Source organism: Bemisia tabaci, chromosome 2 (assembly GCF_918797505.1).
Source record: "Bemisia tabaci chromosome 2, PGI_BMITA_v3".
NCBI lineage: Eukaryota > Metazoa > Arthropoda > Insecta > Hemiptera > Aleyrodidae > Bemisia > Bemisia tabaci.
Window position 1 is genome coordinate 47,267,410 of NC_092794.1, and position 15,941 is coordinate 47,283,350.

General features: G+C 34.9%; 2 protein-coding genes across 3 annotated transcripts; both read right to left on the reverse strand.

Moving 5' to 3' along the window:
* Nucleotides 1-208: 208 nt before the first annotated feature.
* On the reverse strand, nucleotides 209-5,462 carry LOC109029587 (mpv17-like protein). Of its 2 annotated transcripts, none has more exons than XM_019040091.2 (5): nucleotides 5,159-5,462; nucleotides 3,993-4,124; nucleotides 3,301-3,395; nucleotides 2,946-3,058; nucleotides 209-2,175 (listed from the first exon to the last, which is right to left on the reverse strand). In XM_019040091.2, exons 2-5 carry the CDS (start codon nucleotides 4,113-4,115, stop codon nucleotides 1,949-1,951), a joined length of 558 nt encoding a protein of 185 aa, XP_018895636.2. In that variant the 5' UTR covers nucleotides 4,116-4,124; nucleotides 5,159-5,462; the 3' UTR covers nucleotides 209-1,948. The 2 variants fall into 2 exon arrangements, with proteins under 2 accessions (XP_018895636.2, XP_018895634.2); XM_019040089.2 differs by having other exon boundaries at nucleotides 5,240-5,459.
* Nucleotides 5,463-6,961: 1,499 nt separating this feature from the next.
* Nucleotides 6,962-15,821, reverse strand: LOC109029653 (zinc finger CCCH domain-containing protein 15 homolog). The gene is made up of 8 exons (XM_019040210.2): nucleotides 15,453-15,821; nucleotides 14,004-14,205; nucleotides 13,245-13,486; nucleotides 12,414-12,533; nucleotides 11,252-11,461; nucleotides 9,580-9,702; nucleotides 7,988-8,096; nucleotides 6,962-7,175 (listed from the first exon to the last, which is right to left on the reverse strand). The coding sequence occupies exons 1-8, from the start codon at nucleotides 15,522-15,524 to the stop codon at nucleotides 7,048-7,050; spliced, it is 1,206 nt and encodes a 401-aa protein (XP_018895755.1). The 5' UTR covers nucleotides 15,525-15,821; the 3' UTR covers nucleotides 6,962-7,047.
* Nucleotides 15,822-15,941: the final 120 nt, after the last annotated feature.

A 15,941-nucleotide genomic window follows, 5' to 3' on the forward strand; every position in this document is an offset into this window, starting at 1 on the left:
CTGAGTCATTCTCAGGCTTTTCTGTATAACCTCTTCTCTCTATCTTTCTACAGATGCTTTATAGTGATAGAGAGTTTCACAGCATCAGAATTCACTGAATAAGAACTCTGAACAGGCTAAAACTATACAAATTAACAATATAATGGGTAGGTATAAAATTTGCTCAAAAGTAATGTAATTTTATCGAAAAAAGGTATACAATAGGAAATTAACTTGAAAAACTTGTATTTTTTCTTTAAAAATAGAGCAAAAAAAGAAGAAAAAAATTTGAACATCAAAACTGGTACACTCAAAATAAATGCAAATTAATAATTAGTCAAGACACTTTTCGAGGCACTTTAAAGCAATTTGAGTCTCTCTCATACGGAATACTACACTTAATACACATAAAGTCAGGATTTAAAATAACGACTTTGGTTTTAGCGTTGAGATGGTTGAATAGAGCATTGTAAAATTGTAATGGGTATGAGGCTCCATACCAAGTTTAAAATGTTGGTCCTCCACCCCCTTTTCATTTCGCTTATGCAACTATGCAATCATGATTGTCAAGATGATTAAAGCTGTAGAATAAGCACAAAGCTCATTCGTTTGTTTGCCTCATCTGGCATCTATTTTTTCTTGTCAAAAGAATCAAGCCTGGGAAACCTCGTCTGCTCAAGCTGACAGAGCAAAATGCTAAGTTGTCGTCAGTATGAGGTGTGGAGTACTGGACTCTCTAGTAAAAGTCTTATTTTTTCACTCTGAAAAACCTCATTTGAAATTATAATTTAAAATAAAACAAGGAGAAAAAAGAAAGAGGAAGTGGTCATGAAAAACCTCACTCGGGATAGTCTAAAGAATTAATTAACATAATTCAACAGAATTCGTTTAACAATTATTGCAAGCTCTCTAGTCAGAAAGTTACTCCTTCCTGTGTATTGCACTCTTTTACAGGACAACAGACCTATTTTATCCCTCAGAACACCTTAAAATTTTGCCTCTCCATGCCAATATTTTTTCCTTGAGCTTTCTGAGAGATAAGAAGGGTCAATCTACCGTTGGGATAATTAATTTTAAGAAGAAATGTAGAAACTTTTCGTAGCTGATACATACTATTAGTGTTCTCCTTAATACATGATATCACATATTGAAATTATCATTTTGTACTTGGCAGGGAATAAATACTTCTTTTTTGCAGATATAATAATACTTATAGCTCTATAATGGCACTGACTGAAACGGTCTTATAACTAAATGAGTACATTTATGTGTTTGGTAGTGCAGAGAAATGCAGCAAAATCTCACTCTTTCATAGTGAAGGAAGTAAACACTAGATTAATGTTTCATACTCAGAAACAAAAAATATGCCAAAATTGTGTAACAGAAAATCATACCTGCACACTCCCAAGTCTCTCTCATGACTTTCATGGCACTCTACTTGGGTGTGTGTACAGGCCAAGATGCTGTATAAATCCGTTGTTTAAAGAGCTTTGAGCACAAGTGGGACCTTGTGTGATCAGTGGGATCAGTTTTTTTCTATTTCAAGAAATACATGTTCAAAGATTCAAAATCATGTGGAGCTTTTTGGCAAGAAGAAAGTTCAAACTCACTTTTCAGTGCTTAAAAATTGGATTTCAGTAGTGAATTTTTGACGAAATATTTATAACTAGTTTTCTTTGAAATCATTAAAATCTCAATTTTTCGAAAATTGCACTTTAATCCCACTTCTTTCACCAGACCCTCATTTGAACATTTTCCTTGCTTACAATCAATTGAAATAATGGAATATCACAGTATCCTTCCTTCTACAGGCATCTAATGAGATATTACAGTAGGATATTACGATGAGATTTAACCAATCTCTTCGTCATTCAAATTGGAACTGTTACGATTAAAATGACCCTGGCATACCTATTCTCTGCCTCTGCATACATACCAGAAAACAGAGAACATTCAAAGTTGCCTCAGTTCAAGCTTCTTCTGACGGCTTGAAGTCTCGCCTTTTGATCCAGCAAAGAATATTGATCCATAGAAAGGAGCAGGTTCCAACATACACAACTCTTGCTGCAGGAGGAACTAGCATAAAATTGACGGCTTGTGCGGGAAGCCAAAATACACAACTTGTTTGAAAAGTAGGTATAAATTTCTCCCTACACTCTGCCAAGAGGTCTCGTTTCCCCTCCATTAAACTCATACCTGCATCAGAAAAAGTGAAAATTGATAAGGAAAAACTGATTGATGACAGCGATTAAAAGATGAATCTTACTGACTTACTTATACTACTTACTAATGACTTACTGGATCTGAAAATTTGATGAAAATCGTTAATTCCACCGCTCAGTTGACTGTTTAGAGAGACAGCAGCATTCCCCCAACAAAATCATTTTGATGTCTCCTTAATCTACTAGAAGGAAGATCTCAGAAAATCAAAGACGCAATTTTTAAAATGCTTCCCAAATCAGTGAAAAAATCAATGGAAATGAGACAAAAATTGTGCTTTTCAACCTTTCATTTGATTCTCTGGGAGCATAATAACACATGTTATCGCGAAATAATTTTGAAATATTCATTATCTATAAAAAATAACGATTAATTATCTACACGATCTCTAAATTTGCAGAAAATTAACAAAAATTTCTGAAATGTAGATCAAATTGAGCTTTTCGCCTAACTGTGACAGAAATCTCCATAGCTGCTAAACATTTTTGAACACTAAAGAAGCCCTACTGTTGAAGCTGTTTCTGTGAAGACATAAAATTGATTAAATTTTATTTTCTTCCTAATTGATACAGAAGAAGAAAAACTACCTATACTTTTAAGGTTGGCTGTAAGCAATAAGTGTAGTTATTTTACATCTTTAGATCCGTTTAGAATAGTGTTAATTACAATAAATAATAAGTTGAATAGGCATCAGTGATTATTCGTATCATTGTAATTCATTGAGTCAAAGAAAGAAAGGAACTTACTGACGTAGAAAATAACGTAAAGAGGAGGTGTCATACAGAATTGATCTATCAGCACTTTCTTCACAACAACTTTTTTAGCAGTCCCAACAAAATTCTTGTCTAACCATTTGTACCTGTGAATACAAAAATCCAAGGAGAAATTAGGACATTTGTTCGGACATGTTTTGTAAGTAATATCTTATATTTTTAAATTGATAGTGATAGCTTCGCATTGAATTAAAATGCTTTTAAGAAGCAACTAGGCTCTTTTTCACAACTTAAAATGTATTGAGGTCCCGGTATGTAGCAAAGATTTTTGAAACTTGATCATTTTTTAGCTATCCTGGCGTTTAACAGTAAAAGGAAATTGACTCACCAAAAGTACAGTATATTAGGATTGATACAAGTTCCTAAAACTGTGTATCGCGCTAAAGATGCTTTGTCAATTGGCTCTGGTGGAGCCTTTTTATCCTGCAAGTTAAAAAACGAATCGAACATCAAATTACTCAAATAAAGTTTTCTTAGTAAAAATGATTTGCAGAAAATCTTGTTTTTTTATTTTTAAAAGAAAAATTGAAAGCTGAAATGTGTGCAGGACATGAGTGCAGGATTTATAGGTATCTAATAATCTTTTTAATTGATGTTTCGTAGAATAATACGAATGGTAGAATTTTTTCAGAATTCATTTTTTCTTTAGATTGAAAAAAAAAACAATTCTCAGGCAACTGATTTCAGATTACAAATCACAAGATTGAGATGAACAAATAATAGAAATCTGATAATTTTGTCAGAAAAACTCTGAGTCCTGAATTAGCCCACAAATATAAAACTTTCAAATGAAAAGCATTGAGTACTTACTATGAACAGAGAAATAATTACATCGTCAGAAGCAACAGATTTTTTTGCAATCAAAAATTTGCTATAATCTGTTGCCGTCTTCCCCTCCCACCCAGGAGAAAAAAACAGTAAAAAATAAAATTTAAAAAAAAATGTATAAATAAAGTTGATTTTTTTCTACCACATTCAAAGAGAGAGGCATGCCACGGTAACGAAAGAGCTGGTACTTACAAGAATCCGTTTTGTAACGTACTGCTGAGAAAATTCGGCTCCCACACACATAGTCCCGTAGACGACTGAGTTTGCCAACATAGGTCGTTTTTGAAATGCTTGTTTTATAAATGACAGCACCATTTTTTGCTCCTGAGAAAAAAATAAACCCATTTCTTAACTGAGGTTGGCAGTAAAATACACCAAAAGAGGGACCATCTATCTAGGTACATAACTGAACTGAAACTGATGTATATTTAGAGGCGAATGAACCAAAAATTCACTGCATTCTAATGAGCAATATATAACTTTGACTCATGTGATTGTAAGGACAAGAATTTTTGTTTAATTTTTTACGATGCAAGGATATTAATCTCACATGTCACCTTTCAGTTCAATACTTTCAATCAATGTTAAAAAATTACTTTCTGCTCTACTACATCCTGACGGTGGCAAAAGCTGGAAAGCTTAGACGGCCATAGAAAACAAAATCCTCTACTCATGTAAGTCTTGACTTTTTAAGTACTTTAGTAGGTACATTCAGTAGCACTCGCTACCACTAAGCTCTTCTTCTGAACAAAAAAAATGATGCTACCACACAGTTTTTAACTGACAATTTACTAGGCACAAAAGCAAAAATTCCCTAAATAATTGTGTGCTACCTGGAAAGAGCCACAACAAATTTTCATATGGGTCAATGTTATTTTTAAAATATTATTATCATAAGTTAATTTTCGAACTTCATTTTGATCCTACTGTATTCAAATAATCGATTGCGGGTGCTAAATTTTTATTACCTATACAATTTACTTTAAATTTTATTGAATAAAAAAATTTTAAAAAAAAATTAATTCAATTCACAAAAAAAAATTTAATAAAAAATAAAGAAAAAAAATTATTTAATACAGGAAAAAAACATTTTTAATATCGAAATAAGAAGAAAAATTGAATACAGAAGAAAAAAAATTATTTTCCATTCGAGACACAAATAAAATGCATTTTTTATTTCTGCTAAATTGCATCTTGAAATAAAATTAAGCACTCAAATAACTGATAATGTAGTAATTGTAGGTGATAAAACCCGATCAAACATTTAAAGCTTGCCTTAAACTGAAGGGATAACTATAATACAAAACAATTTTGAGGCAAGAAATAACACAGCCTTTTTTAAGATCACTTTCATTTACCTGTTTAAAGAGATTGAAAATGAAAGGAGAGAAAGGGGGCGATCAAGATGGGGAAGCAAATTTCAAATAAAATTATAATACCTTATTTATAAACAAAACTGAGTTAAAAATTTCAATCACATGAGGGCAGTCTGAAGAAGAGTGACATAACAATCAAGGCATTGACATTACATAATACTCCCTCTCCAACACAGGACACCTTTGCAGTGCCAACACTGGAAACTGGATCTGAGACTGAAAGAAGAGTTAACAACTAACAAGCTTCAATTGAGCCACTCCCTCCACCACCAGGGGGCTATCTGTTACTTGTTTGCATGGCAAGCAGCACTCTTATCCCCCCCCCCCCCCTCACTCTTACAAGCACGAGCCAATCTTAAATACACACTCTCCTGTGTGACATTTTTATCTTCCTCCCCCTCCTCCCTTGCAACTTCTCATCCTAATTTGACACTTCACAAAAACACTTGATGAACTTGTTTTTTTTTTGCAATGCAGCACCCACCAGATGATTTAGTTTCTTGTGTACTGGGATGCCAATTTTCATTAAGTCAGATTTTGAATCATAAGGCGAACAGAGGGACAAAAACAAAACAAGTTTGTTCCTGTATTTTGTATTTCAATGCGCAGTTTTCAGCAACTGGAAAAGGAAGTCATGGAATAGAGGAGATGACACTTTAATATGATTTCGAGTCGTATTGACAGTTTTCAACTTCCCTCCCCCCTCCTCTGGACGCCACTCACCTAAGTGGCACAGGTTGATGACAGGATAGATAATCTATCTTGTGTCCCCTCTTTCTTTCTTTCTTTTTTCATGACAGTTCTGCCAAATAAGTTTACGCACTTTTAGCGTACCACACAAGATCAGATGTCCTCGGTTTACCTTTGGAAGTAAATGCAAGAATTAAGATGGTGCGAACTTTCTATCCTACTCTAAAAGTGCGTGAACTTGTTTGATGAGAACTTGTTTGTTGTACGAAAATGGAGGAGCGCAGTGATTTTACGTATATTATTTGTCAAAACATTGTTTAATAAATTAATTTCCCTTTGGCTCTTTTCTTAAAATTATCAGCTCTTTAAATTTCATTGATAGCATTTGATTTTATATATTCTTTCATCCATGTCTTTATTTGGTTTACTGATACTGATTGGTTTTGTTTTCTGGTTCTCATCAGCTCATAGATACTTCTGTGCCAAATTAAGTTCATGCATATAAGTATTACTCCTTTATTCGTTTATTTCATATTTTGTTTCAAAATAAAATACTTTATCTTTACTTGATTTATTTTAACTTTTTAATCTACTGAAATAATGTTCTTTTTAAAAATCTTTAGTTCTTTTTTCGTTCATGACTCATTGATTTACTGCTTCTGAGGAGCGACGCACATGTGTATGGAGAAAAACAGAGGGATACCTTACAAACAAACCACAGCTGGGGTGTTCCAGAATCAGATGAATTTCCAACACAGGTCCAAGCCAGATCCAGATCGTTAATAATCTAACCTCCTCTTTCTTTTTCTTACTTCTTTCTACATATCTTTTTCTTTTCTTCTTACACATTTCTTCCACCAGATCCGCCATTTGACTAAACCATGCACCAGGAGAAGTCCCAGTAGTCCTACATGGCCAATCCAGGCCTGTGTGGGACTTTTTCGACTAGTTTAACACATTTTGCATGGAATTTTGATTTAATTCTTAGATACCCTGTTTAATATCCACTAACCTTATGACTTTATAGTAACTTTCATTATGCAACAAGAGGGCAGGTGCTTGCTGAACAATCCAAGGAACATAAAAAAAAAGGAATGCATTAAATGAAATAAAATTTATTTACAGACAGAGAATTGTTACATAATAAGATTTTATGCTGAGTTTGTGACACAAGGGGAGTTTCATTCAATTCCTAGGTCTTTTAATTCTTCATCTATATTATCCAGGTCATCATCATCGACATCATTTTCATCATCTTCTAGGAAGAGGTCTTCATCGATTGGAACAGCTGCAGCAGCACCATCATCATCTGGGAAAAAGTTAAAGATTAAACTCAGACATTTAGAAAACAGTTAATTTTGCACATAAAGACAACAGCACAAGAATAATATTGTACACCATTAAACTTATTTGGTTTCCACTAAGAGAAAATAAATGTGGCAAAGTCAACTTTTGCAAATGAGCAGGTTCAAAAACATTGGGAGTAGATCTGAAAATTTACAAAAGCCAGTTATCAAACCCTCCCATTTCACACTAATTCATAACAGAAAGCATACAATGAAAATCGAATTTTTAGAGGTCATCGCAAAAATTAAATTTTTTGGAATGGAGGTAACATACCCTTGAAGAGGTATCGTGTCGCCAATGGCACTTTCAAGCATGGCTGCAAACGCCTACAAAAGAAATGACCCTGACCTAACACACAACTTATTTGCTCGTGAGTCAGAGTTTAAGGGCTTTCACAAGTGTCAATTTATGTGTTTTTCATTACTTTCAATGATTTTTCACTAAGCAAAAAACTGAAACTGCAAAATTTAAGATTAGTTAAGTAGTTGTGCCACGAAGAATTGAATTCTCAGTAATCTGTACTCAATTGGAAGCGCCATTTTGTCAAATCAATCAATCCAATTTAAAGAGGACTGACAACATTTTACAGTATTATGTACCTAACTTTTTTAAACCTTTTTTGCTCGACTTTAGTCAATTTGTTACATTTTCTCCTGCCTACGGAACAGGTCATAAACCTTTCCAGAGACAACTTCTCCCATACGATCTCTGAGCCCACCCCTGATTCCCTGAGTTTTTCCATGACGACACCAACTCTAGAACCAAAAAACTTACCAGATTTTGGCGATTCTTCTTCTTCCCGTTTCAGCCTATCTATAGAAGCTTGAGTACCAGAATCATCCACTTCTTCTAATTCAACATTCTCTAGATCAATTTCATGGTACTGCAAAAAAAAAAAAACAACACATACAGTACAAAATAAGGACTATAAGCGATAGAGAAATAAGTCATGAATCAGCAAGACATTACAGAATTTTACATTTTGAATTTTTAAAATAAGTGGGGAAAAGAAATCCTCAAAAAAAAAAATAATTAGGGCAAAAGCAGTGCTCGACTATCACCAAACAGATGAAAATGGAGGGGGAGCAGGATCCTCCTGATTGGTCTTCGTGGCTTACAAAGTTATTCAAGAGCAACTAGTGATTTTGGGATACTAGCATTAAAGCAATGGATATACATATTACATTATTGAAGACTATGGATTTGATGAACATAGCTTGTTGGAGAATTCAGCATTCATTCTTGAAAGGGCTTAAAAATTAATTCTCTCATGAATAGGGAATTTGCAGGTGTCTTAAGGACCCCGCACACCTCTTATGGAAGCTGCACCATGAAGAAACCTTAATTGTTCTTAATCATTCAATTCTCCTCAAGATGCTGATCAAAAGTTGTCATTGCGCCAATTTTCTACGATGCACCGTTTTCGCAAAAAACGGCCGAGAAGATTCAATTATTCAGTGATAAACAGCCAGATAGATTCCTCATTGCAGCACTAGAGTGAAGGAAATCAGGGGAACTCCCGCACCGACCGGCAATTTTATCTCGGATTCCGCACGCTGTTTTGCTCGACCATCCAAATCAGATTCTTGAAGAGCATAAGAACAGGTAAGTCGGAGGAAAATAGTGAACGTCAACCCGGACGAGAGCAGGAGGGAGATAGCCCCAGAGTCAGCAGGTACAGATAAGAAGACGGACACGCGTTACGTTTTTTCCTTATTTACATCGGGCCTGTTCTCGAATGCTTTGTTCTTTTTTATTCATTGTCCCCGAATAATTAAATCTTCTCGGCCGTTTTTGCGGAAAACGGTGCATCGTAGAAAGTTGGCGAGATGATAACTTTTGATCAGCATCTTGAGGATAATCAAATGGTTAAAAACAATTAAGGTTTCTTCATGGTGCAGCTTCCCATAAGAGGTGTGCGGGGTCCTTTGGTGAATTTCATCTTCATAATAATACTACTAGGAAAACTGAGTGCGAGGATATCCTTGGTTTCTAAATTGGACAATTATTAGAGAAAATATGACAAAATAGCCGAATCTACTAAAATACATGAGTTTAAATGGAAAATGCTGCCAGATGGCGTTATGAGGCGGCACATTTTCTCACTTTTAAATCCATTTTTCTCTAATTTTCCATGTCAGAAAAAAATTATGAAAAATACTGCAAACTCAGCTCATTAAACACTCTCAGACTTAACGATAAAATTTCAAGTGCAAATTTTCCATCGAAATTAATACATCTCTCAGACTTAACGATAAAATTTTCAAGTGCAAATTTTCCATCGAAATTAATAACTCAATTTTAGCTATGAGAGATTATGACTCCCATATTGTTCAATACATCATGCTTTAGTATGAAAAAATTACCTTAACACTGCTATCATCATCATCCTCATTTCTTTGATAAGTATCATAAGCAACATCACCGTCTTCACAATCATCGCCTCTGATAAGTTCTGGATTGAATAAGAACATATCACGCCCAGACAGCTAAAATACACAAATTTGTTAATTAAACAATGCAAAATGGTTCCGTTCATTGGAAAGAGGAGACTGGGCATTTCAGCGTTTCCAGTCAGATACATTCTAACAGATTTTAATACATGCAGTTTCCATTGCTGATAGCCTTCACTTATATCTATGGTTTGAGGTTCAAATTTTACAGCTAAGACATAAGAAATCTAAAAAAACAAAATTAGGTGAGCAAACGAAATGGAATAAATCGGAAATTAAAAATTTAAGCACATATTTAAAATGTCCTTTGACTACTAGCTCAGCATAAGACGACATATTTAAATCATCAGAGCAATTCTGACTGGTAAGCGATTGCAATTACCCAAGAATTGATTCCGCTGATAAAACCACCCGGTAAATTTTGGGACAAATAGGTCATTGAAAAATACAAGTGAGACATGATTCTACACTTCTTCTGTTTTGAGGATTTGTTTGGCTTGTGTTCATTTTGCAAGATAATGCGCTAAGTTTCACTAGAATCACAGCAAATCAAAAATTTATATTCCACAAAAAGGTTTAGATCAGGGTTTAGATTCAAAGAACCTCTTCATAGGATCAGTTTGGATCATTTTCTGCTTTAAAATTGGACGGATTTCTGCCAAACGGAACTATGTGCATTAAGACGTGAGCCCTGTTATGCATTTATTCTTATAGGAAGCAGGGCTCACGTCTTAGTGCACATAGTTCCGTTTGGCAGAAATACGTCCAATTAGATTTTACGACTGCTCTGGTGAGGATGAAAAATTGATAATGAAGATAAAACTGCAAGATCATCACTGAAAATTCAAGGACCGTTGATAGGTAGGTATTTGAAGAATTTTTTTCACATACCTACTCAGTTTTCAATATACAGAGGAATTTAATAAAGAGAAAATTATATTAAAAAGTCACAGAAATACTTGGCAGATGTCAAAACAGGTGAGATGCAGTGGCAACGAACAGAAAGTATCAAGTAAACATCTGAGGCCACGATCTTACAGGTGATTAAAGATTTAAATTTCACAGGTTTCAAAATGCACATTGGGTCAGTGGCACCCATTAGTTTAAATTCATTCTCTGAAAGTAAGGCGTGAACTGACTTTCAAGAAATTTTATTATGATTTTTTTACCCGAAGGACAAAGAAACCCCCATTCAGAAAATGTCAAAAACGAGACCCCTTTGAAACTATATTTTTGGCGGGCCTTTGATGATGTAGCCAAATTAAGGAAACAGTGCTTACTGATAAGCAGAATTACCTCACTACATCAAATTTACTGACAGATTTTGATTAGCTTTTTCTCCCCTTGGAGAGATTTTTTTTAACTTTTCCATGAAATTTTTTTCCACAAAATTTTACTGAAGAAAAAAAAACTGTACTACAGCCCTGCAAAAATTCCTTGCCACTGCCCTACTAATAAAACCAAGTAACGACTTGCTTTACCAAGTTCCTGGAGTAATGTTGGGTTGTCTATCTTACATGGACTGCTCGTTCGTAATTCTTACATTTTGAATGAAAGTGTAAAAAATTTAAAACATACAACTTACCCCTGCTTGTCTACCAGCTTTGAAATCTAATCGTTTCTTTTCCTCACTCTTCAATGCTGAATCCTTCTTCTCTTTGAGTTTCCGCTTCTTCCAAGCTAAAAAGGTTTCTAGTGTCACTTTAGTAAAGTTCTTGGACGCTAATGCTTCTCGTTCCCTTTCTATCAGGTCTTCTAGGGATATTTCTTCTTTCTTTTCATCCTTCTTCTTATCCTAATAGCAACAATGGAAATTAGAGCAGGTTAAAAAAAAGAAAAACTAATAGAAAAGTGTTAGAAATTTATAGAGCTTGCGATGAGATGGTGAAAAAAGTCTTCTCAAAATTGGGAGAATTTAGAATGATATTTCAAACAAAATAAGTGTTTTAGACGGAAATCTGACTCAGCATATCAGGAATGTCTACAATATACTCCAAAATGTATGGAGCATATTCTCAGGCACTTTTTCCACAGCCTTCAGTAATTAAGGATGCCTGGGGAGAGATGTGAAAACCAAGCCTAGATAAACTATATCGATTAATTCTATTAGTCTTTCTCAAGTATTATTCCTGATGTTTTAAAATATTATTTTCTTCACGGATGCAATTTAAATTGATAGCTGGGAAGAACAAGAGATTTTGCTGCATAAAATGGACTTCATGTGAAAAAAGTGGTGGTACGCTATACAATCAGCTTGAAGCTTTACTAACTACAGACAGATTTTTACACAAGGGCTGATGCAATATCATCAAGAATCTCTGATGCCAGCTTAGGCATGGATCACTGCACTGAGACAATCTCCAAAAAGTGAGGGAGAATCGCTTTAAAATTTATTTTTACTTCATGTCGTTCTTTGTTTTAAAAATTTAGTTTCAAAAATTTCATAAAATGTGTAGGTTTCTTTCTCTCTGGTGCTGCATTTTACTTTTCATTTCTTTACTTTCGTTTTTTATACCCATGTTCTACTTGGCTAAAAATGGCTCAAATGTAGACCGATGTTGATTGGTGGATAATGTCTACTAGTACCATTTTTTTCCTTTTCTTTTCCTCACTGTCTTACACATTACTAATATTTAGAAGATTCTTAGACAAAAATGACAACAAAAGCAACAGCAACAACAACAATAATGAACAACGACCACAACCACAAAAACAGCGATAATAATAAAAAAAAGTAACACAAGTACCTTCTTTAAGACAAATCCTGGAGGCAAAGCATGACGATAAATACAGCTAGGTCCGTTGGGACAGGTCCAAAACCAACCATATTTGCTTTTCTCAACAGCTTCTAGGAAAAATTTGCAAATCTGCAAAGGAAAACAATTGTTATATCAAGCAAAATATTGGGGAAAAAAGAAAAAAATGATTGAAAACTCTACGTGAGAAGACAGAAAAAACAGAGCCAATTCATGGGCTTGACTCAAATTAAATGATTATTGACTTGTACTATGAGAAATTGAGAATAATGCTCGACTTTAGGTCAAAAATTCCACTAAAGCAAAGTGAACGCGGAAATTGAAATATAATTTCCAACTTATTATCTCAAGGAAGATTTATTGTAGAGAAATGACCTTGGTCTTAAAATTTAATGACTACCAGTTTGTATCTAATGCTGATGAAATTGGTTCATTTTGAAATTTCAATCCATTGTCTCGGCTCATAACTTTCTAAAAGTCACTTTCCTTGCATGAACTTTAGCTTAGATTTTGAAGCTTAGCTGGTCTGCTTCCCTAAACAGGCTAAGGATGGAAACAGGCGACTTTGGGTGGGTTTCTTTGTCTTATTCTAGAGGGTCGGGTCAAATTACCCGTTTTATTTGCTATAAAATGTCTGAGATTTGTCATTTTTTTCAACACTTTATTTCCGCTAAAAAGTGCTATGAAAACTTCGCCTTCTTCAAGACTCAAGACAATCTTTCGTTTAAATAAGAACCTGTCTTTGGTTAACTGGCAACTAACATCATTGCCAAAGATAAAAAATGAAGAAAATCCTTCAAAAGAATTGAAAAAATGCCTTACTATTGTTGTTGTCGGAGTTTTTGATTCACCATGTTTTTTCTCAACAACTTCCTTCAATTTCGCCTCATCCCAGTTATCCATCGAGTCTTCACCTTTATCATCATTGTCACGGCCATCAACGTAAAGACTACGCTTCTCTGCCTTGCGCTCCATTGCCAAGTCATGAGAAAACTTGCACTTGTTTCCTTTGGCACACTGACCATGCTTGAAGAAAGCGCAAACAATTGTCTTCGGATCTGCATCTGAAAATATAAAAAAAAAAGTGCGTCAGTTATCCATGAAAGTAGGGCATTACAGCATTATGGAGAAATATTCCTGAGGAAATAATTAATTTAGTTTGAAAAAAGAGAAACTAGCCAGTATCCTTGTATAGTCAGAATCTTGATCCATACATCGCTTGTCCTGAAAGAAGTTAAGTAAGCAGATACCCTACAGTACCTGAATTAGTGAAAAATAAGAATATTTTCACTGCTTTTCGACCTGCTTTTCCTGGTTTTACATTGTAGACAGCGACCAATTTAAGGTGAATTTTTCTGGTATTATGAATTTTTTATGATGTCTGATATCTGTTATTTACAAGGATTATACGCAAGATTGCAGCACTGGTAACTGCTTAAGCTCTTACAGGAGTTGAGGGTAACGAAGAACTCATCCCCACTTACAATACGTGATTTTTCGTGCAACCCCTCAGTTACTCTTGGCAGACAAATTGAAGAAGAAAAGCAAATAGAACTAAAAAGATTATACATGAATTCTTACTTTTATCAACTTTTTGGACAGGTTTGAACAGTTGATTAAGTTCCTTTAATTCTTTCAACTTATCTTCTTTCTTTTTGTTCTTGTCTGGCTCTTGCCCAGCTTTTCTTGCAGGGACACCTCCAGATTTCACTTGCTTCTCAATCTGCTGGATGAATTTCTGATTCTTGGCACCTTTCTTGTTTTTTAATCCAAAAGTTTTATCCTGTAAGTAAAAAACAAAGAGAATATTAGAGATTGATTCCAGCATTTTCCTTGAAATGATTCTGAAAAAATGTCATCCCTCCGCTGGAAGAAATACGATTCTCAAATCAGAAGACCTAAGTAAGTAGTAAATCAAAGCTCAATTAAGCAAAGTTCTGCTTTTTTTACCGAGTGTACCTGAAACTTCGGATTCTACATAGGTAAGTAATGTTAGATAAGTGTAAAAGAGTATTTTCTGAGTGCATCTCATGTTACAGAAAGTGGAATCAACACTTAGGTGTGGTAAAAAGACACTTGATTTTTATTGATACCTCATCAATGCTGGTTGAACTCAAATCTGAGAGGTGCACATTCATAAAAATTGAATGGGAAATAAATCTGATCGTCCAGGCACATACACAAGAGTATTTAGAAAAGGTGAATTTATATCAATTCTAACCAGGTTCTACAGTCGGAACATCATCCTTGATGCGAATCTGAGAATATGATGCACTACTCAATCGGGATATAGACTCAGAATGAGTTGCATATCCATGTTGCAAATGGAACTACAAACATACTTGCAAATGAACCGTCATATGTAAGTTTTCCATGAGCATCTCTTCCTTCGATTCGCAAGTACCTACACATTCAATCTGCATGGAAACACTTGGATACACCTGGAGTCCACGCATTTTCAGACTGCGACAGAAGATCCATCATTCTGATTCTTCCATATGCTTACTCTGCAATAGTGTCATCAAAAGATCTTCTGCCGCAGTGTAGATGTGCATGAATTTATTTGGCGTGGATTCTACTTTATGATGATCATGATCCGCATGTGCCCAGGTCAGTGAAGTTGCCATGATTTTGAACAACGTCGACTAACTGATTGGTGAAGCTGATCAAAGAGCCTTCAATCTAGATTGAACAGTCATTGCGATTCTAAAATAGCATTCACAGTAAACTCATACTGATGAACAGGATAATCCCACACCTGGGCAAGACGAGGCATGTACCAATAGTAAAATGATGAAGACAGTTAAAAGTATGAGTTCTAACTGCTGAAAACAAAATGAAATGCATTCAGTGTCAAAGCGAAGCTTGAAGATGGTTAAATGCAAAAAAAGAGTCGAAAAAATAGCGGAATTTGATATAACCTCACAGAAAGATACACATGAAGTGATATGACCCTCAATGAGGTGGAGACTGAGTATAACTGGGGGTTGAGATGAAGCATGGGCATTACATCTAAATGTTTCTGCATACCTCAATTATTTTCTCCTTTTTCTTCTGATCTGCTTTCTTGCTGGGCGCAGCTTTTGCAGCTTTGGGAGGCATGACGAGCTGGAAGCACTAAAATTGACACTTGTCAGCAATCACGAAGGGGATGCTAGAACAGGATAATGGGGGGAAAGACACGGCAACAATAACTAAAGGAAAGGGAACACTGAATCTCTAGCAGTCATGATTTAAACTCACTAAGGACAGTAGGGATTGCTTGATTATTTCTCAGTGTAATAACTAAGAACAAAAATCCATCGACAATCACGATCCTAACAAATTGATAAAAGACAAGACAAGAGAGATTTCACGGAAATGGTGATCGGCACCCTCTGTAAGACACATGCTAGGCTATTGGTTGTTTGGTTATGTTGTAGGTTGGCTTTCAGGTGTGCTAAACACAGGTACTAAAAACTTAGCATTTGAGCTGAATTTGAAAATCAGAAATCACGCGTGCAAATGCCAGCAAAATTT